This window comes from Poecilia reticulata, chromosome 4 (assembly GCF_904066995.2).
Source record: "Poecilia reticulata chromosome 4, P_reticulata-male-v2, whole genome shotgun sequence".
Classification (NCBI taxonomy): Eukaryota; Metazoa; Chordata; class Actinopteri; order Cyprinodontiformes; family Poeciliidae; genus Poecilia; species Poecilia reticulata.
Genome location: NC_088833.1, coordinates 6,394,092 through 6,420,642, shown reverse-complemented (window position 1 = coordinate 6,420,642; position 26,551 = coordinate 6,394,092). Strand labels below are relative to the sequence as shown.

The 26,551-nt window shown below is 38.5% G+C and overlaps 3 protein-coding genes across 5 annotated transcripts in view; 1 reads left to right on the top strand and 2 right to left on the bottom strand.

The window, feature by feature from the left end:
- lepr (leptin receptor) overlaps window positions 1-5,800 on the bottom strand; it is a 40,988-nt gene extending 35,188 nt beyond the window's left edge. The window contains exon 1 of the mRNA XM_081606089.1: window positions 5,132-5,800. The gene's annotated coding sequence lies outside the window, so the exon portion shown is untranslated. The remainder of the gene's footprint in view (window positions 1-5,131) is intronic.
- A 5,706-nt stretch (window positions 5,801-11,506) lies between these two features.
- The window catches only part of dnajc6 (DnaJ (Hsp40) homolog, subfamily C, member 6), a 36,731-nt gene continuing 21,686 nt past the window's right edge, over window positions 11,507-26,551 (bottom strand). For 2 of the 3 annotated variants that reach the window (XM_017306308.2, XM_008415211.3), the window contains 12 exons: window positions 26,157-26,351; window positions 25,820-25,937; window positions 25,454-25,533; window positions 25,128-25,321; window positions 22,854-23,219; window positions 22,041-22,184; window positions 21,515-21,616; window positions 20,717-20,854; window positions 20,290-20,634; window positions 19,637-19,785; window positions 19,135-19,311; window positions 11,507-16,044 (listed from right to left, as the gene is read on the bottom strand). In XM_017306308.2, coding sequence (XP_017161797.1) covers window positions 15,940-16,044; window positions 19,135-19,311; window positions 19,637-19,785; window positions 20,290-20,634; window positions 20,717-20,854; window positions 21,515-21,616; window positions 22,041-22,184; window positions 22,854-23,219; window positions 25,128-25,321; window positions 25,454-25,533; window positions 25,820-25,937; window positions 26,157-26,351 — 2,113 coding nt within the window. In that variant the 3' untranslated portion in view covers window positions 11,507-15,939. The remainder of the gene's footprint in view (window positions 16,045-19,134; window positions 19,312-19,636; window positions 19,786-20,289; window positions 20,635-20,716; window positions 20,855-21,514; window positions 21,617-22,040; window positions 22,185-22,853; window positions 23,220-25,127; window positions 25,322-25,453; window positions 25,534-25,819; window positions 25,938-26,156; window positions 26,352-26,551) is intronic. The other variant, XM_008415213.3, reaches the window with a different exon arrangement.
- Window positions 16,648-18,275, top strand: LOC108166517 (endogenous retrovirus group 3 member 1 Env polyprotein-like). Its single transcript, XM_081606087.1, has 2 exons — window positions 16,648-16,814; window positions 16,915-18,275. The coding sequence occupies exon 2, from the start codon at window positions 16,972-16,974 to the stop codon at window positions 18,256-18,258; it is 1,287 nt and encodes a 428-aa protein (XP_081462213.1). The 5' UTR covers window positions 16,648-16,814; window positions 16,915-16,971; the 3' UTR covers window positions 18,259-18,275.

The window sequence follows — 26,551 nt, the reverse complement described above, 5'->3', positions numbered from 1 at the left end:
ATCCCTAGAAGAAATTTGACTTCACAATTTAGACCTTAAAATTGGTCTCTGTCTCTTTAAGAAACGTCTACTCTTTCCGACACTTTGCCTTCTGCACACCATCATAACACTGCTCCCCCATTAAACTGTTTACATCTGCAACAACTTAACATATCAACCAGGAAGTAAAAGCTTGAGCAAAAATGAGTCTTCCAAATGGACAATGACCCAAATGCTAGAACTGAATACCAAAATGGTTACAAAGTGGCTCAATGATAGAAAAGTCAATGTTTTGGAGTGGCTGTCACAAAACACCTGATTTCAATCCTACCAAACATTATGCGAATGAGGGGACTTACAAACATTGCTCAGGTACACCAGTTCTGTCAGGATGAATGGGCCAAAATTTCTGACAACTATTGTGAGAAGCTTCTGGAAGGAAACCCAAAACGTTTCATACAACTTAAGGAAATGGTACCAAATACTAATGAGGTTCAGTTAAACTTTTGACTTTGAAGAAAGTAATAAAAATTACCTTAAAAAAAAGTATCCCTGTCATTATTCCGGCAGTTAGCAAATAGAAAATGTGTTTGTAAAACATTAAAAGTTTAAAAGTTTATTTTGATTTCACATCAGACAGTGTGAAAAAGTCATGTATCCTTTCACAGTGCATGTAAACCTCTGGTTTTAACTGTACATGTACCATCCACAGCTCTGTGATGATGAAACTGGTTTTGGTTGATGCACTTTTGCTTCTAGGTCCTAGAAAGCAGCTTACATTATCCAAGCAGCAGGGGATATTACACCCACACACGCACGCACGCACGCACGCACGCACGCACGCACGCACACACACACACACACACACACACACACACACACACACACACACACACACACGCACATGCCCACGCACACACACACACACACACACACACACGCACACACCCACGCACACACACACACCTACACACACACAGACACAGGTGGTTCTGGGTTGCAGTCATCTGAGCTTTAATGTCTTCCAGCATCTTCACAGCAGGTTGGAAACCGTCAGTTTGGGACCCATTGAGCAGGTGAAATTGGTTTCATTCTCATTTTTATAATATTGCCCCCAACCCAAAAACAGTCACTCTTGACTTTTAGGCTTTTTTCTCTGCCTCTACTGTTGCAAAAGTAACTCAGTGCTTGAGTCATCCCTACTTTAATGTGTTCTATCTACAGTTTAGAGTCCATCACCTGTTTGGCTTCTGGGAAGTTTGGTTTTCAGGGAAATTCTACATTATTAAAACTGACTTTTGTCTTGTATTTCATTTCCTGCTTAGAATAAAAGCTGCTCTAACTATAAATTGCTTCAGCCTTAAGCAATAGGTAACCTTTAGTTATTTTATAATCCATCAGTTTAGCAGTGATTTTTACCTGCTTAGTCGTCTAAGCAGGTAAGTGTGTGTTCCTGGTATAGACTGTGTGCCTTATCAAAAAATAAGGTGAAGGAAACACAAACTACACAACACAACAAATGCATCTACAGGTAGAGAGTGGATGTTTTAGAATGAGAGGAACAAGAACCATTTGAAATGAATTGACAGAAACACAAAACAATAAAACGGAAAGAATGGTATAATAAAGAGGAAACAAAATGGTGATTTCTTTTTTTTCTGCCAGAAGTCCAATTTTCCCAAAACTGCAAATTGGGTCCTGCCTTCCTTCCCAGAACACTTATTGAAACATATTACCTAAAGGAATTACGTTCTTTGAGTATACAGAAAAAAAAGTTAGGTTAGATGTTTATGATACTCAGTATATGAAGGATGGAGCTGATAACTCACAACCGAGAAGACAAAAAAAAACTTATGAATTTAAAAGGAAACTTCAACACAAAACATTCATGTCTGATCAATGTCTGTTCATAAATAATCATAAAAGTCTGTCCCCTAATATAAAACTGAGCATATTTACTTCATAAAACAACACTAAATAAACTCCTGTTCAAAATCACACTACTGCATCATAACCAGGTTGAAAATTTAGCTTCAAAATGTGAAGAGAAGACATGAGAGCAAGAGACCAATCCAATAAAGCAAACAGCTAAGGCCAAGAAACCCAACAAGGAGAACCAGAAGCATAAAAAAGGACCCCATAGTTAGTAGCCACAGTGTTCTTGTTATACTGAACTACAAAAATTTGCTTAGACATGTGGGAATGTCACTCAATGTGGTGAAAGTGGCTTCATTACAGGCATCCATGATCTGAAACATATACAGCCCCTAATCTCAAAGAAATTTTAAGAATGTGGGCGGGTCTGAATAAGTGTGTTTGGGCCAACAAGCCCGACTCAGTTCTGCCAGGAGGACGTGAGCTAAAATTCCAGCAAACTGCAGTGAACAGCTTTTGGTAAATTGGAAAAAACTTTGGAAAAACTGTAGTAAATAGAAATAATTTAATGTGGTCATCCCAACTGTCCGAAAACAAGAAATGTTTTGTGTGATCTAGTATCAATATCAGACTGCAAGAATCGTTTTTCTTTTTGTTTTGTACAATGCATGCAAACTTCTCGTTTCAGCTGTAATTACTGCTTACCATCTGTGGTGCTTTTAAGCATTTCTATTTTGTACGGCTATGTTAATGGCTGAAACCCATCTGCCAAATGAAAATGTAACTAAGCCCTCATTAAAACCTGTGACTACAATCTGATGACATGTTCAATGTAAAATAATACAATAGAGATTAATAATCATGCTGTTTGCTGTGACACTTGAAGTAAAACTCAAAGTGTCTGGAGTGGCAGAGGGAACGATGCAAATCAAAGTAGAGTTGATTCTGCTGCAGTCTCATCTAAAAAAGAGTTCTGTTTGTCTTTGGAAATAACTGTGTATGACAGAGACTTACATAATTACATCTAAAACTGAAAGCTGTCTGAATGCAAAAGAAAAAGAAAAACAATGAATCCTCAAACTCATATTGTTTTAAAAATGTAAAACTTTAAAATTCTAAAACAAGAGTACTTTAAAGACACACAAAAATCCAGTATTTGCAGACAGGCTGAATCACTTGGTGTGATGTCAGTAACTCAAACAAAGCATTGAGGCAATAGAAAGTAAATGTCCAACCCTGAAAACATCCATGAGCTGCTGCAGCTGCTTAAAATGTCACAATAAACCTGAAAAAATGACAGAGCTGTTGTTTCAGTTCCTGGTCTTCATGAGTGTCTTGTCGAGAAAATGTGTGGACAAAAGAATCAGATGAAAGAGATCCATGATGAACTCATCAAGTCTCTGTTTCTGTGTCCTTCATGTATCCAAAACAACAATGTGGAGGCAAGGAACTGAAAAGAAATTTCCCCACAACTAAAAGTTTGAGCAAGTTACTCAGAAACAGAGGAGGCAGAAACAAACATGGAGAGATGACACTGAGAGACTGAGGAGGAGGAGAGTTAAAACAAAAACCTGTGCCGACCTTGTAAGGTTTGATTGTTATTTTTTGAGGAGGAATTTGACATGAATACAAAAAAAAAAAGAAAGTATGTGCCTTGGAGAGTATTTGCAGCACCACGGAGAAGTAAGCATACCCAGTGAACTTTCTTAACTTTTCTTACTTACAGCCACACACAGTGTTTATTTGTAATTATGTGATAGACCAGAGTGTAAAGTGGAAGAAATCTAATATATATATGATCATGTAAAACTGAAAGTATATGTCCATCTGAGATTCGTCTTGAGACGAATCTCTTCTTTGCAAAGCAGCTCTAATTCTGACTGGATGTTATAAATGGGCATATTTTACCACAGATTGTCCAATGGATTTAGGTCTAGACTATTACTGGTTGATTGGGGGACAAAAATGTTTTTGTTTTTATGTAAACCTTATCACAATTTCATCTTTCACCTGTTTGCTGTGTCCATTGGTCATTGTTATGCCATTTCTCCACTAATATTCTTTAAGAAAAAAAAGAAGAAGAATATTTGAGGCCTTCACATGACTGTTAACTGAAACTATAAATATAAAAAAAATTGTTTTGATTGAAAATCTCTTTTTCAAGAGGGACCTGGTAAGATAGTGACACTAACTAGATTCCTACTAAATTAATTGGTCTAAATTTTATTTTAGAACATCAAAGAGGACAAAATACAAACATATGCAAAAGTTGAAAACGCATCACATTCACTTTCTTGAAGGAAAGTGATATATATATTAGATTTCTTCCACTTTACACTGGTCTATCACATAATTACAAATAAACACTATGTGTGGCTGTAAGTAAGAAAAGTTAAGAAAGTTCACTGGGTATGCTTACTTCTCCGTGGTGCTGCAAATACTGCTTCGTTGTTCTGAGCTACTTTATGTGGATGTCACATAAAATCCCTCATTATTGAAATATAATCCCACTGAGTACATTTGGAAAAAAAAGATACACAGCACAATTTATTAAATAAAAGAAAATTTATACATGCAACAGGCCAAAAACCAGCAAAACAAAACCCAACAAGCAAGACAGGAGAATTATTGAAAGTAAGAGTCTTAAATACTGCAGAAAACAGGTGAGAGAGGAAGACAAGCAGGCTGGACACAAGGTGGCTGCAATTAAGCTGATGAGCAAAGAAAAAAAACTTGGTAGAAGGAGCAGAGTGACAACAATATGAGCACAACACAAAGGAAACACAAGAGAGGAAGCCAAAGGAGAAAAGTAAATGTAAGAAACATAAATTACTAAGAAACAAATGTTAAGGAATTAATAAATTCCTGGCAAAAAAAAAAAATACTATGGATAACAATGGACACGATGAACAGCATACAGTAAAACCTAAATGGCAATAATGGCCCCAGAAAATGTTTCAAAAAAATAAACTGAAGAAATAAAAACACAAACACTTGAGGATTTTTTAAAAAAATCTAAAGGGAAAAATAAAAAATATGCAGGAAGCAGAAGGGCAAATAAATTAATGATCAAAAATAAACTAAAGCCAAAACCTAAACATCTAGAGAATGTGATAAAAACTCATTTTTCATCACTTTCTCTACTTTGTAATAACAGTAATATTACTCTTAACACACTGGTGAAACAAACTAAATCACTGTTCAGTCACTGAGCTATAACACAGTATGAACTCCTGTGACTCTGACATGCATTGAAAATCACGTGAAAGCCACTGACCTGCTGCCGTAGGTCTGCAGAACTGCTGCAGTATTTCATGAACGAGCAAGTTTCCTTCCAGACGGCATCTTCAGTGTTTGAAGCCCCACACCTGTCATGATTATATTGTAGAGACAAACGAGCAGCAGTGTATGCATCTCTGGGCATCAGGGTCTATTTTTGATTTGGTGTCAGAATACTCACCACACACATGGCATGTGTTTACTATGCGTGGCCATTTTGGATGGCACGGATATCAGATTTTACTGGGTGACAGTCAACTGTCATTCTGTGCCCATGCTGATGGGCTCAAAGGGGGTTTTACGGGGACATATTCTGGATCCGGAAGAGCTTACCGTTAGCGACCCGCTCAGATTTTCCTCTCCACATCAATCACAATGCTATTTTAACATCGTGTTAAAAGTGATACTCGACCTTGTTATTTTTTCAGCCCTCTCCAGTAAAGGCTCCCGGTGAATTGTGATGCCAGGTCATTTAAAGTAGAACTCTAATTGATTCACACTGAGTCAGAACAGACAAATTGCCTGGATATAACCCAACTTTATTTATCAGCAGGATCTCTGACTGAATCTAAGTGATAAAATCCTTCTGTTTGTTATGAATGCTCTTTGCATTCAATTAAAATAATGCTTTTTCACATCTATATATGAACATATTGCTTTAATATTTTCAAACAACGTTCAATAAATCCCACCCAAATGAAGAAACGGTATTAATGAAGTGATATCGCTCCCAGAGAATGTATGTGTTATACAGTAATTGTCTCCAGTCTTATGATTTATGGTCTGTAAAGCTACTTTTAAGTATTCTTCCAGAGATCGCCATGGTAACTTGTCCAGAATCTATTATCCCGCCTCCCTATGGAGTCATTTTTGGTTATTTTTCTTATTGTGCAGGAATCTCAGCTATTTTCTGACTGGATCTTCCCAATTCAGTTGCCTGCTGTCAGGGAATTTGATTCTTTTTCACCAAATATTTGGGGATGTTATTCTAAACCATGTGTCAAACTCATGTCCGGGGCGCCAAATCTTTTAGTCTAGAGACTAAAACGTACCTTCAAAAAAGAATGTGTGCTTAAATATTATTTTATCAGTCAAATCAAAGCTGTATACTGCCAAATTTTATTAATGTGAATCAATGTTTTTCTATTTAACTTTAAAAAGTACTCATCGAATGCAGAGACAGCTACTAATATTTTCAGTTTGTCAATGGGTTTGTTACCCGGGAGGATATTTGTGATCTTGATGTGACGCAAAATGAACAGTAGTTTAACTTTCCACCACCATATAGATTACAGAAGATCTGTGATGTTGAGTCTGATGAATCATATGTAAGTAGCTTAGATTTATGTTTTGGTTTGTTGTATTTTAAAGAGTGGACGATACCAAGCCCTTTTTTTCTAGATTTTCTGGGAGAGAAACAGATCTTCCTCAATGCAGAAGATGTTTTGCTAAAGTTTAATGCTTTGTTTCATGCCAGACTCACTGATGGCGAACCTTTCTGGTAGAGGTTAACCTTGAGTATTTTTAAGAAAGTTATTAAGTCTGAAAGTCTCCTAGCTTACCTTTCTTTGACTCATTCGTCGTACACTCTGTACCTCCCAGGGTGAAGTCGCTGCTGTGTTCTCTCACCAAACTCCAGATTTTTCCTCCAGAAACCTTCGAGTCAGTCATTGTCCGATGTTTGTTCATTCCACGGTCTCCATAACGGCTCTGTTGTCTTTGGCTGTCATCTGCCTGCCTGTACTCCAACACCCTCTGCTCAACACCATCTGGGTCTCAGAATCCTCCTGGAACAATAATCCTCATCAAACTCCACTGTCTGCCAAGCACTTCCTGGATCCTCTCCCCTCCTCAGTGTCGGCTTCCAATCCTGGAAGCGAGAGCCCACTTTCCTTCATCATTACAAAGAATTAACTAAACACCTGTTTTGCTGTTTCAATCACTCCTCTCCTTCCCAGATGTCGCAGAAACCGGAACCCTGAATTCCCAAATTTATTTTTGGAAATAAATTCCTCAGTTTATGAATTTATGAAAACTACCAGGAAACATGACAAAAGCACACAGTTCCAATAAAAAACTGAGGTTTTGTTGTTTGGGCCGAGCAACGGTTCAAAACCTAATGTTGACCTGGACTCACTCTATCAGTACCTCTGTGTAAGGCTGGATTGTAGTCTTAAATGTGATACACAGGTTACCTGAGACAACTATCCAGAATAAAGCCTTTCTTTCTTTGCACCACTTTGAAATGTTAATATAAGGTGTTTAGATTACTGTTGGTCGCCTCAGTCGCAGGACACTTTCTAGATTCCAGTTGGTTTTAAAGGCAAGAGAATATTGCTTCTGTTTTAGCTTCACCTCTCCAGCTTTCAGTATGTTTTAGATGTTTTCGAATAGATTTTAAAATCCTTCTGTTTGTTTTCAAATGTTTTTTATGACCATGCACCATGGTATCTGTCTGACCTGCTTCAGCCTTATGTTCCCCAACTCGCTCTTAGTCAGCAGATCAGTTGTTGTTAGTCGTCCTGAAAATGAAGAGGAAGTTGAGAGGCGACTGCTCCCTCTCAGTTGCTTCCCCGAAGCTGTGGAATGGTTTACATTTTCATATCAGACAAATTCAGTCTCTTCACGTTTTCAAGTCTTTGCTTCTTCTCAATGGCTTTTAACTCAGTCTGAAGTGTTGGCTTTTACAGTTATTGACATTGTATTTGTATTTGTATTGTTTGCTTTTTTGATGTTATGGTGATGGTGTGCAGTACTTTGGTCAGCTCTGCTGGATTATTAATCAAAAGTTCCTAAACATTCCCATCAGCCTTAAAAGTGAAGATTTCAAAAGGATTCAGTTACAACAGTTTTAGGGATGGAAATTAATGTGGTGCCAATGTTTTGTTTAAAAAATATATATTATTTCCTAATACAATGTGATTATGATTTTGTTTAAAAAGTTTTTTTTATTTTCATCCATGATTATCTAGTTCTTTAGTGACTAATAAGCGCTAAAGGTTATTGTCCATCAGACTTTCCAGAAAGTCACTCATGGTTACAGCAGCCTGTACTTTCATAATTAGATTGACCCCAAGAAATAACCAGCCGGCCAAAACGCTGCAAGCCCCAACAACAGTCTGCTGTTTTAAAACAGAGTGGTGTCATTGGTAAAGGCTGTATTATAGTTCCATTGTTTTTGCCTCCCATCGCAGGTGCAGCTGTTTTCAATCCATGATTGCGAGGCAGCAACACCAAAAAGGAAAGAGCTATTTTTAAACTACCAGTAAGGTACCAACACTCTGCTGACCACAGCAGGGGCAAGAGGTTTGTTCCTTTGTTCCTGAAATCTGGACCACAGAGGCATAATCTGTAAACAGCATGCTTCACTAGAACAAGTTTTTAAAATTTGAATATTAATGGCTCATTCTGCTTAGAAGTACAATATGTGCAACACACCAAGCTCACAACTCTCTACAGAACATGTAAACTGCTGAGTAAGGTGTTAGAAAACAGGAACTTCCTGAACATTGTGGGGATTGTTTTAAGACTGTGGACTCGCATAGACAGAGTGCACATTTTCTGTCACATGTTGCTCCTTATCAAAGCAGTAAGAGGAGGTCAAGAAATGAAAACAGTTCTGATTCTGAGGAAACTGCACACTCCTGTTGAAACATCTCTGCACTTTGGAATGCAAACTACGCCTTCCTGCAGACACACACACAGGCCACATTTGTCTTGAATCATCCAGAACATGTTGCAATTTCTGAACAAGTGAATGCATGTAGTGAGGAGAATTTGAACCTTTCAAAGTAGAAAATATTAGTCAGATTCAATCAAATGAGGCGCCTATTACAAATTGAAGTCAACAGGAAACAGTGTCAGTTTTATCTGCCCATTCAAACAACGAGCAAATATTTATTTAAATGGGTTCTCTGAAAAACACTAACACAGATTTGGGGATCATTTTTTTTAAGTATTCAACAAAATTCCCTACGGAGGTGGTTAACTGGTTTAGATGGCACGCACCACTTTGAATGATTACACACCATTTCAAGGTCCCTTTTGATGTTAGGGTGTGAGCTAAACTACTGGTCTCTCAGTAGTTTAGCTCACTGGTGTTTAATGGATGTACTGTTGGCTGCACAGTGGCACAGTGGGTAGTACTGTTTACTTTCAGCAGGAAGGATCTGGGTTTCTTCCAAAACCCTGTGATGAATACTTACTAATGGGAATAAAATCAGTAGATTAACTTTAATATTTTGAATCTGAAGTCTGAATTTTAATCACCAGAAATAAATTGACTTATGGGTCATTAAACACAAAGTCATAAAGAAGTGAAGGAAGCCAAAGAGTTTCAACTTGACCACTTAAAATATTGACGGAAAACTTTGGGGGAACAAACCCCTTCTCATATGGTGTTTGAAGAAGTTAAAGACTAAATACAGATTTTTTTTTTTGGCAAAGTTTTATCTCCGCTCTTGAAATACACTCCCTGAGGGATGCTTCTTAAAAATGTATACATCTATTTCTTCATGTTCTGGTCAAGAATTTTCTCTTAATGCAAACTGATAAGAAAAACAACAGACCATTTCCAGAAACAACTTCAGATCTGGATAGCTAAAAAAAACATTCTCAGGAGCTCTTTTTGTTTTTTTTCCCATACACCCGTGACAGATAAGACAAAAAGCAACATGTTTAATGATGTTCTTTTCCAGTTCTGTTCTACACGTATTTACAAATGTCAACATTCATTATCAAGGTGATAGACTTTGAATCTACATCCAACAATTATGTCTAATGGACCAAAACTGTTTCATTAAAAATCTGCAGGTATTTATTTTAATGACCATTCAGTCAAGAGGCCATGTGACTTTCTGGGCTCCTAATGAGTTCCTAGACCGAAGCAGAAGCATCTCTTGAGACTTGAACATTTCCCAGCTGAGAGAACTGCAACAGTAAATGTTGTCTGCATGCTGTAACTGTTTAGGTTATACTTATGACTTCTGGGAAAAAAAAAATCAGACAGCAACATTGTTCCTCAGATATGTCAGCAGTAGGACGAATGTGTGAAAACAGAAACATTTAAGTGTTGATATGCTTTTCCCATATAAACTAAAATCAAAGCAAAATGAACCCTTGTTCATTTTGAGGTAATTTAGTAACAAGATTAACATAATGTAATTTATTATGTTTTAAATGTCTGGGGAATTTTATGAGAATTCTGCTTAACAGTTTTACATGTTTATGCGACTTGGTTTACCCATACCAATACATGTTTGGGGGAACGGGGTTCCCTCCCTAAACTTTGGGGGCAAATTAGGTTGTCCTAATTTTGGGGCAACCCCCTAATTTTTTTCCTCTACTCTGCATAAGCAGAGAAAACATCCAAGCAACCCTTTAGAATTTGGTGTTGCATACTTTATGGTTACAGAGTTGATTGTAGTTTTATGAATTGTACTAATTACTACTTAAATATTCAGATAAACATTTTCAGTATGCATGGTCAGATTGTGGAAGTGTAACTGTGTGTTGAATCTCACCTAATGACTGCAGAGGAACCAAAGAGGGGCATTTCAATTCGTGTGTGTCAGAATTACCCTCACATCTTTTGGGATGCAGGACATAAAATATCAGCTTTTGGTAATTGTTAACGTCCTTAAGCACTTACCCAGCACGATAAGTGCGTCAGCGCTGTCAGGAGAGAGTAGGATGGAAAAGAAAGAAGGAAAACCTGAACTGAGCTGTGCATCACTGATCCTTTTTTACAATGATGCAGTCATTTTCCAATTACACCTAATTTCCTTAAGACGGCAGGGCCAAAGTCCTGTTTCTCCCAGATGTGATGCCCCAAGGAGAAACTTTTCCACCTGTTACTCATCATATGACTCACAAAAGGGAAGCAGCAGAACTGAAATGCAGCAGGTTGGTTTAGTTTACCAGCAGCATCTGCACTGTGCATTAAATTTTAATTTCAGGTAGATAAAATGCTCTATAAATATTAATTCCATAATACAAACATATATGCTTACAGTATGTTGCAAAGCTTAAATCCATCATGCCTTATCTTTTTTTGTCAGACATATTTATGTTTATGAACTGATATACAAATTCATGTAAAAAAAAAACAAGTACATATGAATATGATAAAATGGCTGCTGTATTTTTCTGTTTTAAATAAATTACTTGCATGTAGGATCTGGATTAAATTTTTTATTATTATTTTTCTGTGATTTTTAGTCATTTTAATAGTTTCTTTTTTCTTTTTAAAGTAGTTTTCACTAGGAGGTACAGCGCGCAGCACAAACAACAGTTTGTGTTACTTTTGCTGCCATCTTGCGTTTAAAAATGAGAATTGCAATCAGGGGGTTGGGGGACGAGGAAAACACTGATGTTTCTCTGTTTACTGTTTATTTTTGTGCACTGCACATGTTCATTATATACATCCTGTAACAGTAAACAGAACCTAAAAAGAAAACACATGAACAAAAATTTTACACAATTAATTAATACTTGAACAGCAGACAGGCAAACACGTGACATAAAGTAGTCAAATCTGACTCAGACATACCACAGCTTCAAACAACACACACAGACTGATTACAGTACAATGGTTAGCTGTAAGATTGCACTATCAGTCAGCGATGGGGTTAACAAGGGTCGTTTCACATTTAGGTCCTCGGTGTAAATAGATAACAGACAGCTCTCTTCATCAGGTACACTCAAATAAAAGAAAACACAAAACATCAGCTTCAAGTTTAGTTTCAGTCTGAGACCTGCTGTCTTTCAAGGACTCCAAACAAAACTTTTCCTCCTGAATGAAAGTTCTCTATGGGTGAAGCAAAGCTTCCCTGCAGTCGCTGTTTATTCTACAGTGGAAATCTTGAGCGATTTGAAACTGACTGGAAAGCACCAAGTACAGTATAATTCTCATCTAACTGCTCAATTACATCAAGACAACATGAGTGTCAAGAATGGTATCTATTTATGAGGACATGAACGCAAATGTAATGCTTAATTTGGGTGCATCTGTTGTTTTTCCAGGTGTTTTTGAGCAACATAAAACAGTTGCATGATTTCCAATTACCGGGTTGTTATACCTGGGAATAAAATAAAACTTACAGCTTGTTTTACATAAACAAAACAATTCCTCCACACTTAGCATGTCAAAAAACATACTTTTCCAGACATTTGCAATTAATGTTTTTTTGCATAAATGGAAAAAAAAAACAAAAACAAAACTTTACTATGAACAAAGCAGTGGTGCTCAAAGTCGGTCCTGGAGGCCCGGCATCCAGCATGTTTTAGTTCTCTTCCTGCTGGTACTCACAACCGTTTCAGCATGTCACAGTTCTTCTTAGGCCTTCTGATGAGCCATTATTTGATCCAGGTGTGTTAAACCAGGGAGAGAACTAAAACACGCAGGATGGCGGCCCTCGAGGACCCACTTTGGGCAGCGCTGCATTAGAGATTTTTTTTTCTGCAACAGTCAGACTGTAAATGTAAACTGTAAAACCCGCAGAAGGAAATTCAATCTGGGATCAGAATTGAAGTACATATGTTCTTCCTTCCCTACCTGGAAAATACAAAGAAACCCAAATCCTAATATTAACACATTTTAACCAGAACGTTAAACGTCAAATAGTGCAGGAACTTATTGACATTTCATTGGATTGGTTAAGTGTTCTAATGTGTAAAATCCAAATGCAAAAACAGTGTTGCTGTGCTCCTGGTTGAATGAAGTAATAACTGGACCATGCAGAGGTTGAAACTCAGCACAAAAAGTTTGCTGTGTCTCAAGAGCATGGAGATGATTTCAGGAAACAGCCAGTGAGTCCAGGAATCTCCGGTCCTAGTCCTTGAAAGCTGCTGTCCTGCAGGTTTTAGAAGGATCCCTGACCCAACACATTTGAAACAAATGATTGAATTACCTCTTCAGAATGGTAATCAAGTTTGGCAAAGGCCTGGTAATGAGTCATTCATTTCATTCAAGTGTGTAGAGAATTGATTCATTAAAAACCTGGAGGACGGTAGATCTTGAGGACTAGGGTTGGAGACTCCTGGTCTCGTCATTAGAGAGCTGAGCGGGGCTGTAGAAGATCCACTGATGGGACTCTGACCTCTACCAGATGACCATTAGGTATCAGTTGAAGAATGTACACTGGTGCATTGGGTCCTGGGTTTCTCCTGGTGTGCGAAATCGCCAGGCCTCATATGGCAAGAGTATCCAGACAGTTCCTGGAGCCCAAACACACCTGACCTAAATTCAACTCAACTTCTCTGTGGTGCCGTGTCCGTCCGACTCCATCTGGTCACACCTCAGTTTGGCCAAAAGTTCGGGTTTGCCCTGGTCTAAATCTGCCTTATAATATTTTAAGTTTTCATGGACGTTATTATAATTATTAAACAATTTCCATATGAGGAAACAGTGTCATAAGTACAATTAGCTCCAAAACAAACTGAAGAACAATTGTAGCAGATGTTAATGGAACAAAGCTCACACAAGTTAGGTTGGAATGAAACCATTTCAAACACTTCCCTAAGTCAAGCCTCCTGTACTTTACTGTTGATATGAAACTGTGCAAAATGGAAACAAATATCTCATCAAAGTAAACAACACATACGAAGTGAAAACATAAAATTTTTAAAGTTCAGTTCCTCGTTATTTTTAAGACAAGAGTTATTAAGGGTAAAATCAAATTTCAAGAGGTGATGGAGTAATATCAAAATAATGAACGAAATAAACAAAAATGTGTCAAATGTTTTACATCTTTGCTTTAATTTTTTGACTGATGGTGTAATAAATCAAGATTTATCTGATAAAATCTATTTAGGTTTGCTTCTTTCTCCTGATTAACGTCTGGTTGCTCACATGGCCTTTTCTAGGTAAATGCAGTCATTGTGTGGGATTATCAGTTTAGTGGAACAAATATGTGTTGTGATGATATCAGCAAATTTTACCCGTCTGGCTGAAGACAAACTGAACTCAAACAGCCTGGCTGATATGATTAATCTATAAAACTAAGATTAATTGTTGCACAAGTCATTTAGCAAACATACAGATGTATTTATGTCATTCAGGCGTATTGCTTTGTAATTTGATCAAACATGTGCATCAGCTGCTTTTTTAAGTACATTAAAATGTTTGTGCTTTCACAGGTTTTCAATTGCAAATTGATATTACTTTATGAGGCTATGCATGAGGTGCTTTACAGTCCTACAATTTACAAATCCCAGCTTACAGAAAGAATCAGTAGTCAGAAAAAAGTGTTATTTCTTTTCACATTTTTTGATCTAAGAACCAATTATTTTAAACATACACACCTATTATCATGTAATTAGCAGAAATGAAAGCTCATCAGGAATCAAAGACAAAAAGCTCAGAGAAGTAGTTTTCACTAAGTAGACAGCTACTGTCTTTAAGTTGCTTCTTATTAGATTAAAACCAATTACTGCAAATTTAATAATAATACAAAATAACAAACTCATGATGTGTTTTAGTTCTGCCACAAAAATGATTCAGTGATTTTACAATCAGCTCAGAGCAAAGTGTTAACAAGGACCAGCTGACGGCTCTCTGGTTGAATTAGAAAAACACAATAGTTGCTTTAAAAGTGAGTGTTGCTCTAAATCTTATTTTGCCAGTCATTATCATCTCCACGGAAACACAGGCCATCATTATTGGTTTGCATGTGAACAGCCTCACATATTAAGAATGCACACAAACAAACAATGTGTCAAATCATCAAAAAATTCATGGAGAAATTACCATGAGTGCGGAGCTTACTCAGGGATGGCAGCAGGGATGTGTTGGTGTTTTCGCATGTGAGGCGAACGCAAACATCAAGGAGAGACCAACATTTTACATGAAGTACCAGGAATGGACTGGAGGAATTAAGTAAAGTTATCTTATCGACTGAAGCCTCATTTCAAACTGCTTTAGACATCTGGAAAAGTAACTTTTTCCAAAAAGACATGATGGTAGCTGCTTCAGGTAAAGCATTCATGGATGGGGTTCTCTCTAGTCCGCTCACAGTTTTACCTGGGAACACCATCATGAAATAAAGAATGGCATCAACACATCCTCCAGGAATGTCTTTACACCACATTAACTTGACAAGGCAAAAGTGATAAAAAAAAACAAAAAAGAAATCTCATCAAATCTTAATTCTGCTGAACACATATTGATGGTATTTCAAAGAACAAAAAATGTTTGGTGGAATAAAAACCTACCTTCAGATAATTTTACAGTAACTTGATGTTGCTGCCTTTTAATTTACCCATCCTATGGACCCTGAATGCATTTTCACACAGATCAAAGAGCAAACTCTACATTCTAGCTAACATAAATGCATATAAATGCTTGTTGTGCCTTATAGTAAGAGTATCTGCTATTTCTGTAGCTCTGACAATGAGCAGTCGATGAAATGTTTGCTGAACGTTAGGTGCTCCCTGATTTGTTTTTCTCTTATCCTGCGGTATCCTGTTTCCAAACAGCTCCGTGTCCCAGACGTCTCTGTTGGTTTGATTGAGCTGATCTGAGGGGTCAGGGAAGGGGTCAGTGAGCTTTGTCGCTGTTGCACCACATACTGTATGTACAGAGAGCATACGTCTGTATTCAGCAGCGCTTCTTTTGTCTGTTTGGTCGTCTATTGCCGTCACCGATGTTAGGAGTTTTGGGCAAAAGGAGCAATCTGACTGAAAGCGCAGGTATAAAGGCAGATGATGTTACATGGTGAGTCATTTCAGAGGTGGTGACACTTTTAGGGGTTAGAACACAGAACTGGAAGGACCATCTTGACGTTGCTCACTTCTTTTCACTTGCTTTTAGGAGTAGAGAGGCTTTTGTCCTTGGCTGTCAAATTCTGACCAGGCATCGTTCAGTTCCATGAAAATCATCTTGGCATATTGTTCATAAGGTTGTCCTGTTGCCTGTGAAGCAGGAGCAAAGGAATATAGCTGTTATATCTTGAAGTCTGAATTAGTACTTCTCTCTTTTTTTTGGCACACAAACATGGTTCTTTAATATTAAATATGCAAGCTTGGACACACAAGATAAATCTAAAAGATGAGGGAGACAGGGAAGCATCACCTCATCTTACTTGATTTACTACACATATAAGTTCTACATTTACTCCAATTTACAGTGTTATTATCATTCTTATTCATTCCCGGCATATATTGCTTCATATATTTTTCCCATTTATTCCAGTGCTTGGAAAATAAGTTTATCTTAAAATTTCTTTCAATTCACACAAACTCGGGCATTTTAGCCTCTACGCATAAATAGATAGAACAAATACATATCCCACAACTAACCGTGCACTAATAATTATATTTTGTTGTTCTATTTATGACAAAAACAATGGAAAACAGTTGTAAAAATTGGTGGGTAGATGATAGAAAGGGTTTGTGAACTATTGTTGTATAACAGACATTTTCATACCATCTGGCCTGAAGCAGTCACTAACCCTTTAGAACAATCCTGATATCCTGATTTCCTCCAGTGATCAATCAGGGGTCCTGTGACTGCTTCACTACCCCCCCTCTGATTGGGAACTCTTAGTCTTTTGTTTCTGCTTTCGTCCAGTAAAAAAAGAGGACAGATAAGATATAGGCAGGTATTGCATTTTCTCCTCGATGCAAGCATGTTGGAACAGTTGCTTCAGAAACAAAGATAGAAATCCTGACTGACTCTGCAGGTAAAGACAAATTTCTGTACATTTACTTTGTTTATTCCTAAGATGTAACTCAGTTTATTCCAAGAGTCCAACTGTGAATTGTTCTTTTTTTATCTTGCAGGTATCATCTGTCTTTTTTTGGTGGCACTCAAGACTTTCTCCAGGTTCTTGCTTTTATATGAAAATTTTCAAGATACAGAGAAGGACTTTTGCTTCCACAACAAAAATGTCTTTTTTCTTTGAGCTGCTGATACTGATGCTGGTGGTAACCCCCACCAGAGCTCTCCAGCACATAAAATTCCCAGACGTAAAAAGAGACGACAGAAACATTTTCCTGACCATGGCGTGGCAAGTGGCCAACCACCTGCGCCCAAACTCCAGCTGCTACGTCTGCGGCCTGATGCCCTACACAGCTGGCGAGGGTTTACCTCTCATGGTCCTGCCCGCCTCGGACTGCGACACGTGCCACCTGATGCATATTCATCAGCCCAGCTCCTATTCTCACCCCGACTGCCCGAGTTTGAAAATGAGACCACTTGACTGTGCGAGAGGACGTGGAAACTGCAACAGATGTCTCCAAACCCCCAAACCGGTTCCCATCTTTGTCCTCCCTCAGAGGTTCACTTGGTGTTTGGAGAACAATGGCCATGTTCCAGTGGGACAATCGGACTGCCTTCGCACGTTTAAGTGGGGCTCAGGACAAAGTGAAATTGACTGGAAAGCTTTTAATGCCGCTCCCCATCAGTGTCTGGATGCAGCAGGAGCGACTCACATGAATGCTTTGGCCTACCGCACAGCCACCTGCTCTGTCTCCTCTCCTGTTGGCATGTACTGGGTGTGTGGGACCCTCGCTTACCCCTATCTTCCGGTGGACTACAATGGACGCTGTGGCCTGGGATACGTGGTCCCAGCAATGAGGGTGACGCACTCCCTGCCGCAGAAAACTTTTCTCAAGCGAGCACGGCGTGGAATTTCCGATTTTCTCGGAACACACAATCAGTCGCCTTTTAAAAATGCTCTTGGCACACTTCTTCCTTTTTACGGAGTCATGTCTGCTTTAGATCAGATTGCTGCTCTGTCCAAGGCTGTAGAAGTGATAGCTAACGAAACTGGTAAGGCCCTCACACTCATGTCGAATGAGCTCGCCTCCGTTAGACTTCTAGCTTTGCAGAACCGAGCCGCCCTGGACTTTCTCTTAGCCGCTCAGGGAGGAACTTGTGCCGTCATCGGATCTGAATGCTGCACTTTTGTTCCTGATTACAACATCACAATCCATGAAATAGTCAACCACCTTCAAGAAACAGCGAAATCCGTTCATCAGGAAGGAAGCTCCATGTTTGACTTTTTAAAACAAGTCTTTGAATCCCTCAGCCATAATGTCATTCAGGTACTTCTTGTTGTGGTTGTTTGCATCGTCGTGTTGTCGCTCTTTGTGTCATGTATGAAAAAATTCTTGTGCAGGTAAAGGAAAAGGATAATAAAATTCTCACTGTCTTGTGAAAAGAAATAACTGGTAATTTGTCAAATATTTAGTATCAATGTAACTCCTCCCTCTTGCACACAGGGCGTGATGGGGCCTCTGCTTCTGAGGTTTAGAGACATAATCCTGAAAAACTGAATTATTTAAGATGTTTAATAAATATCACAATTAAACATGTGACTTTTCAATATTTACACTTTTGTATTAAGATTGAAGTATATAGCAATTTAGTTGCAACACTTATATTGCTTTACTTTTTGTATTTAGTTGACTTGTCACAGTCAGGTTTTCTGATGGGTTCCTGTATGTATTTTAATTATGTAAAATATGAAAAATGTCGTCCACAATAAAATATTTAGCAAGGTACAAGGCAGAGAGCGGAAAAACAGCAAATTACATATTAATAAAAATCCACTGGCAATACACCTTCAAATTAAAGTTGCTTTTTCTGCTGGACATGGAAATAATTGATTTTACTTTTTTCTAAATTAACATATATCACCATGAAATTATGATTCTATGTCCACTTTTCTTTGCAAAATTGGCTGTTAGTATAAAAAACTAATAAATTGTATGTTTTAATTGGCAAAAATAACCACTTTGCAGTAAATCTACAATTAGAAGACTTTTGGTAAAATATGCAAACACTTCATTTTGCCATGTCTTATTAAATCAAGCTGAAAAAGGACCAAAGTTCAACTTGATTTTATATAAAGAAAGTAAAAGTTGTTTTTTTTTTTCATAGATCCAAAATAAGACATTATTGTAAAACAGCTCAACAGGAAAACAATTTGACCTAAGCTAAATTTTAAAAGGTTTTCATGTACACACAGGGTCTTTCCTGTTAATCATGTTCCTCACCTTATCAGGGTGAACAACCAGCACTGCTTTGCGGTAAACCTTCTTGACCTGTTCCGGGGTAACCAGGTCAGCCATGCCCACTGGCTTCCAGCGTGTCTCCCCCTCCCAAAGCACCGTGTGCATGGTGGACAGCAGGGCGCGGATGTTACGCTCCTTCCCCTCGATCCAGTCCAAAATCTGGGTCACAAGTTGGAGGGAGTGCAGAGACGGAGGCGCCATTGGCCAGTAAGGACCACATTTGAAACAATTATTAACAAAACCTCTTTCAGCAGTTCTGGCTCTGGTGGATCTCAAAAGGAGTAATTAGATGAACCAAAGTTTGGCAGCAGAAAACCAACACTGACTGCTTCATTAATTCTGGAAAAAACTCGGAGGCTCTGACAGCCAAATGCTTTGTAAACTTACCAACTAACTCACTTCTAAGTTAATGGATTTAAACATATCAGACATTAAAGGAAATAAGATGGCGTAAGAATAATTTTATTTTTGTTGGTGTTTGTACCTTAATTTTCTCTGGGTCCATCTCTTTGGCCATTTCCTCCTTCCTCATCTCTGCTATTGTCCTGGGGCCTTTTTTCTCTTTGGTCCCTGCAAATCCCTGACCGGACAGCAGGTCATCAAAGTTAGCATCCGAGGCTCTGGGCTTACAACCTGGAACACAAAAGCATGGAATAAAGTTTTTAAACACCTGCATTTACAATAACACAACCTGTTGTCATATAGTAACCAGAAGTAAAAAATATGAATCTTACTCAATTAAAACTCTGAAGTCTAGATGTTAAAAACATCACAAAGACTAACATATCTCAGTTTATTACAATTATTGACTGTCAAAATACACTTAAAAATAACACTCATGTCAGGTGGAGTGAACCTGTGGGACTGGTAGTGGATAATTATACATTTTCGTTACAGACCTTATTTACTTTGTGAGTACCACAGGGCTCAGTGTTCGTAATTATAACACAGAGCAGTCAAATGTATTTTAAATGCCAGCTGGTGAAAAGTTCTTTGTCAGCTTCGTTTTGTTTTGCATTTCAAGCGAAACCCTTTATAACTTATATTTTTGAAGGTTTTCTAGAAATAAATCTTTAAGTACAACCTCTCACTCCAACAACACCGTGTACAGCTCAAGAGTCAACATGATTTATTTACCCGTTCCCGCCTTTGGTTTGCCCCCCGCGCTCGGAGAGCCTCCTCCCATTGCCGAGAAGCTAACATTGTAGTTGGGTCGATTCTGAGGCGATGTGTGAGGAATGGAGGTGTGGCTGGGGCTGGGCTTTGGTTGGGCAGTCGGACCCTGTCCTTGGGCTTGCCAGCCTCCGCCGCCTCCGCCACCTCCGGCGCTGGGCTGCCAGGAGGAGAAGTTGGCTCCCGTGTGGGGCTGCCAGCCTCCTGTGTGCTGGGGGGACGGCTGCGGCCGGGACGGGGAACCCATTGGTGGGAAGGATGGAGTTGTTCCTGTTGGAGTGGTGGGTTTGCTGGAAAATCCAGAAGCACCTGAGGGTAAAGACAGAAATGGTGGTAAAGTGGCCAGTATAAAATGTGACAAAAAATTTAAGGCAAATCTTTGGCGTCAGACCTCCAAGGTTTCCAGACAGGTTTGCGATGTCGGCGAATGGATCCAAGGTGTTTGGCTTAGTTTGGTGGGTGGGAGTGCTGTGGACTGAACCTGTGGGACTGGTAGTGGCTGATCGACTGCCGATACCAAAACCTCCCCCTACATCAGAAATTTGTAAAAAAAAAATTAAAAAAAAGAATTCAGGAGAGAATTCATGAAGCTGTGCAAACTTAATTCCCTCCCACTTCTTAGGTTGCACTGAACGATGCAGATTCAAACATGCCAATCAAATCCAGCAGATGAAAATATTTTGCAAATGTTTTTTCTCAGATTGCATATCTCTTCTTCTCAGACTCATGCACAGGAATTGTGGAAGTAATTAATGAGGGAAAAAAAATAGTTGAATTAACAGAAATCCACTGTCCTGTACTTGTTCAACATCTGACTTCAGGAAGCATGTTGTGATACTACTTCTAGACCAGTGAGTGATTTATTATTTAAAATAAAAGAAGAGCAAAGATCCCCAGACTGATTTACTAAACAGACAGCTTAGTGTACAGTTTGGAGAAATATTAAAATCCTCAACAAAAAAGGATCGACATTCCAGATCTTTTCAGCAGACAGTCTACGCCACAATTACGCTTTCAACAGGTGGCAGCAAACAGTGCTGCTCTTTGAGATTGAAAAGCCATCTGCTCCAGCTTTAATTCACATATTTAGAGGCACACTTCCCACTAATTCAGCATGATGTCACATGTAAATGTAGACAAATGTCTCAGTGCATATATATGCTAGTTGCCTGAGTGGTTGTGTGTGTACCTGTGCTTGTGGTGGCAGGTCTGTTCCAGTCCCAACCTCCCATGGCATTTTGCTGCTGAATGTTGACGGTAGGTGTGGCGGGTGGGACAGGGGAGCTTCTGCCTGTGTGGTCACATAAAGGTTGGCAGTAGAAAGAGCACACAGTGAACCCAGAATACAAAATGATTCAAATGACATGTGTTGCTATAAGGCTTTTGCACACATTTTTTTTGTTTTTTTGTAATCTCATTTAATAATTAGCAATATCACAAAATGTAAATACATTCAGGTCGAGTTGTTATGCAGAATGGAATGTGCTGGAAACAAAATAGTTAAATATGTATGAACTGTAAGTAATCATGCAAACTATTTAGTGCAGAACATAAATGCATAACTAATGAAACCACATTTCTTGCATGAGGCAACAAAAAAAGGCGTTGCAGTCCAACAATGCATAACATTTCAATCAACACAGCAATACTTCAAAACATGCCTAACCTGACTTGTGTGTGAAAAAAGGCAGCAAAGCAGCAGAAGCATGCCTTACCCAGGCTTGTAGGCTGCAGGGTGGGTGATGGAGAACGAGCAGCATGCACAAAGGGGTCTGGCTGCCCCACATTACCTGGTCCGAGGAATGAGCCCATCATCTCCTGAGGCTTAGGCATAGGAGCTGTTCCAAAAGGATGAAATGCTGCAGGATACAACCCCAATCATTAACCCAATTCTGTGACAAATGATTATTTTAAAGTTATAATCTGTTCCATTGGGACTTAAGTAACTTTTTTTTAAAAGTAATAATAAGTAATTTAAAAAACAACAAAACATTATAAGAACTAAACTTTTTTCACGTTTTCATGTTGTCAAGGAGAGTTAGAACAACTGGATGAACTAAACTAGATAAACCAAATAAATTTTGAATCATCCAAAAATTCTATTAGTATTTGAACCAGATTAGTGGATTCAGCTTGAAATACTCTTTCAAGAGGAGCAATGGGCCAACAAAAAGACGAGTATATCATTTCATGTTTTCTTAAGTCAAAAAATTAAATTATCAAAATGTTAAACCGGACAAAATGTTAAATATTTAAAGGATGTAACTTAAAAATGTTTGCTTACAACATTTTTCATTCAAACTTATTCAGACTTTGAAAATTGTTAAATCAAGCTTCACAGTTTCCTACTTTGTTCAAGTAAGAACAAGGTTATTAATGGCAAATTACCAACAGAATCAAAACATTCACCTTACATCCAGATCTGTTTTCTAAACATTTCTAAATTAAAAATTATAACTGTGGTTTTTATGCAGGTTTTTTTTCCCTAAAATTTGTTTTTAAGTTGAATGTATTTTCAAGTGTTTCACCTGGTGGAGCAGGGGACGGACCCGGTGAGGCAGTATTGGGGGCCACTTTGTGCGGAGTGGACTGAGTGGATGAAGGCGCACTGGCCGGCTGCGGCGGAGACCCAAACAAATCTCCCAGGAGGTCAGTGGCTGCAGCAGCTGCAGGCTGAGAAGAGGGGCACGAGCGGTTGATGTCTACCCCACTCAGGCCAAGAAGGTCCACTTCCTCAGTGGGTGCCGGTGCGGCAGGAACTGGAGCTGCGGGTTCTGGTTTCTGAGAGGCAGCGCTGATGCTGCTTCGCTGGCTCGACAGCGACAACATTTCATCATCGGAGGGCTCGCTCTCCTCACAATGGGCCCGACCTTCTCCGTGTTGCCGACTTGGTTCTTCGGTGGGATATGATAGAAACAAAACGCTTTAGGTAGGAAGCCCTATGAAAAATCTGTTCAAGTTAGACAATGCAACGTGTGGACAAGATAGAAGCAGATACGCGGGGAATAACTCCACACAAAGCAGACGGAGACAAAAAGCAGGCTAAGAGGAACTGAGGCAGAAATAAACTGGAGAACAATGGGAGCTTACAAAGGTTATAGTTGCTCCAAGCAACTGTGCACTTAAACAGTTGTACAAAAAGGTCTGATTGAACAGTAGGAAAAAGTTTGTTTTATAGAGGAGATTCTTATTTAGGACCCTTAAGGTTACTTCTGTAGAATTAAGCTGCTGGATCACAGGGAGGCAGATTTCAGTCTTAGAGATAAGATGAGGAGCTCTATCCTCCGCTTAGAGCAGAGCCATTGCTCGGTCCCATTGAAAACCCTGTGTGATGCCCAGAATACGTCGTCATCATGGACCTGTTACCACTCAAGTCCAATACTCTGATAAGAGGAAAGAAGGGGACCGACTGAGGGTTATCTAACTGCTAACCTAATAAAGGAAGACAACATGTTTTACTTTGGAAAAATTTAATGTATTCAATCTATTTGCTTTTAGCTGGGTCTTGTAAACCAAGAGCAATATTTCACCTTGGTAGAAAAACAAACAGATTTTTTTTTTTTTTTGCTTTCATAGGAGACTTTTAGAGGGAACTTATGTGGTTTCAGGGCTTCTGACTTTGGATGCAAGCTAAAAATACTGTCTGCTGTCGTCACAAAGGCTTTCAGTGGACGGGTTTTACTGTTTCTCATTATCCATTTAAGTCCCTAGGTGGCTGAACATTTCTACCAAAGTGATATATTACTTAATACCAACATGGGCTTAATTTCAATTCAATCAATGCACATCATAAAAGTAAAGAGCCAAACAGAGTTTCTATTAGCACAAAATGTATGTGTCGATATTTTAATCTAGTTCCTGGATGAGTGGGATTGAATTGAAGCAGGCCCTCGTTAACTATGACCACTGTGTGTTTCCTTTAATAGATCCACCAACTGCTTCCTTCTTACCCTCCAGATCCAAGCCCTCCATCTCATCTTGCAAGGACAAAAATTGGCCACATCAGTTTATTTTTGTTAAAACAAGAAGACACTATATTATGTTGTTGAAAGTGCACAGCAAAGAACAAATGTAGAATTTTTGAAAATGAGTTAATGTAGAATACTTTGGAAGATTGTTTTAGACTTTATCTAATCATTCTTTACTCATTTCTGGATCAAATTCAGGTTTGCATTAAATTAGCTTAACATAGGAAATTGGTACTAATTAGCTGTAGTGACATAAGCCAGTTGTTATTGCATTTTTGCTCATAGATGAACAGATGTTACAGTTGAGTTGACACAGAAATGGAAATGAAAAAGACAAAAACATAAAAGAATTTTCTTTAAAAGTAAACTTTTGAACACACAAGCTAAAAGAAGCACACTAGCAACAAGCCTATTTTAAGCTGCAGCTTTAGACAAATCTTTTCATATGATTTTGTAAAATAGGATAGGTTGCTTTATTTTGTACCAGGGGTAATGTTTGTAATTTGATGTAATTTCAAAGTCAAAACAAATGACTTCATTTGAAAGTGCACTAAAATCATGTCAAATGATACAAAACTAATTATTAGAAATTAGGGGGGGAAAAGGGAAGAAACAAAATTTTCAACTAAATCCAATTTATTTACTGTGTGCAGCATATTTCAAAACACAGAGCAGCTTCTGAACAAACAATACTGTATAAATTCAAATTTAAAAACACTACCATTTTACTTATTTTCAACTTTTCTGCTCTAAAAGGTTGTCAGATTAATTAGTTGCCAGAGTAATTATTGTCTCAGCTTTGTTATTAATCCACATGTAGCATGGATTAAATACCTGCAATAGCCAATGCGTCCTGATGCTCCTGGTGGCCGGAGAAGAGCACACTGGGACTCAGGTCTTTACAGGGAAACTGCTCCCACGGCGGCGTCAAGTCTTTCTGCTTGTCCACTCCTTCTACCTCCATATCAAGGATCACATGGAACAGTTGAGGATATTTCTCCGGGGAGTCACAGGCATCGAGCTCCGGTCTACGGAGAATTATACGGCATGTGCAAAGGAAATGAGCGGTCACACTTATTTTTCCAAATAATAAAAATGATGATTTTTTTTCTACTAGATTATTTTATAGAAGTGGAACAAATACAAAGCCTCTTTCTCACTTGTTAAACTTCAACATGGTGGTTCCAGGAGCAATAAAGCCAGTGTGGAACTGGATCTGGAAGATCTGAGTGTTGGACACCTAACAAAAAAAAACAAGACAAGGATTCATTTTTATCCAGCTCCACATTGTTGAGACAAGAATAATTTAAAAAGTCATTGCAGACTCTTTAGGCAAATAAGTTTAAGGTTATTACTGTATGTCATTGCAAGCAGTCAGAGCCCTACAAACACAAAACAGAACTAACAACTAATTAGATTGATGAAGTAGCAGACATGATGAAGATTTTACACTCCTTAGTGTCCTTTACTTTACTATGATTAGTTTCCTATGATAGATCTTGCTGCAGGAATATAAGGAACATTACCTTGGCCTGCAGACGCCCTCCAATTGTTGACCTCATGTGGTAGACAGAAACCACAACATCTCCATGAACACTCACACCGAGGGGGAAAACAACTTTCCCCTCCTGGATCCTGTGCTCTCTGATGAAGTAGGAACCAGGAACAGTTTGGGGATAGTATAGATGGTACAGTATAGCATAGATGAACATTTTTAGACAACGAAAACCATTTTTAGTCAAATAAAATACATTTTTAGCAACGACACAAAAGCACTTACATGTGATGACATTACTCTCCCAAAAACGATTTCATTATGCTTTTATCAGCTTGGTTAGAAAGTAAGAAATTTTTTTTTCTTACCTCATCCTCTCATATTCTTGTGCTGTGGTAAAGATCTTTGTCTCTCCAATCAGGACGTCACAGAAGGGCCGACAGCCGCTGCGCTGCTTGTTGAAACAGGGGATTGGACTCATAGTGAGGCCTTTGATCACCAAGGGCTTGGAGTGCGGCAGAGTGGGCTTCTCTGATACCATGCTACATACATAACCTATGTACCTGTATGGAAATAAAAGTTACAGAAAAATGTAGTTTGATTTACAGTGTAAAAACTTTGAATCATTCAAATTATTTGTTCCTAAATAATTTGATTCCAGTGACCTCTTTCAATACCCTTCCACTGAATTTAAAAGTGAAACTCATGTAATAGATTTATTACACTGAAAGTGTAATAACATTTGGTTATTTTAAAGATTATG

Coding starts and splice junctions, on each gene's coding strand:
- LOC108166517 (XM_081606087.1), top strand. CDS start 16,972: ATGAAAATTTTCAAGATACAGAGAAGGACTTTTGCTTCCACAACAAAA.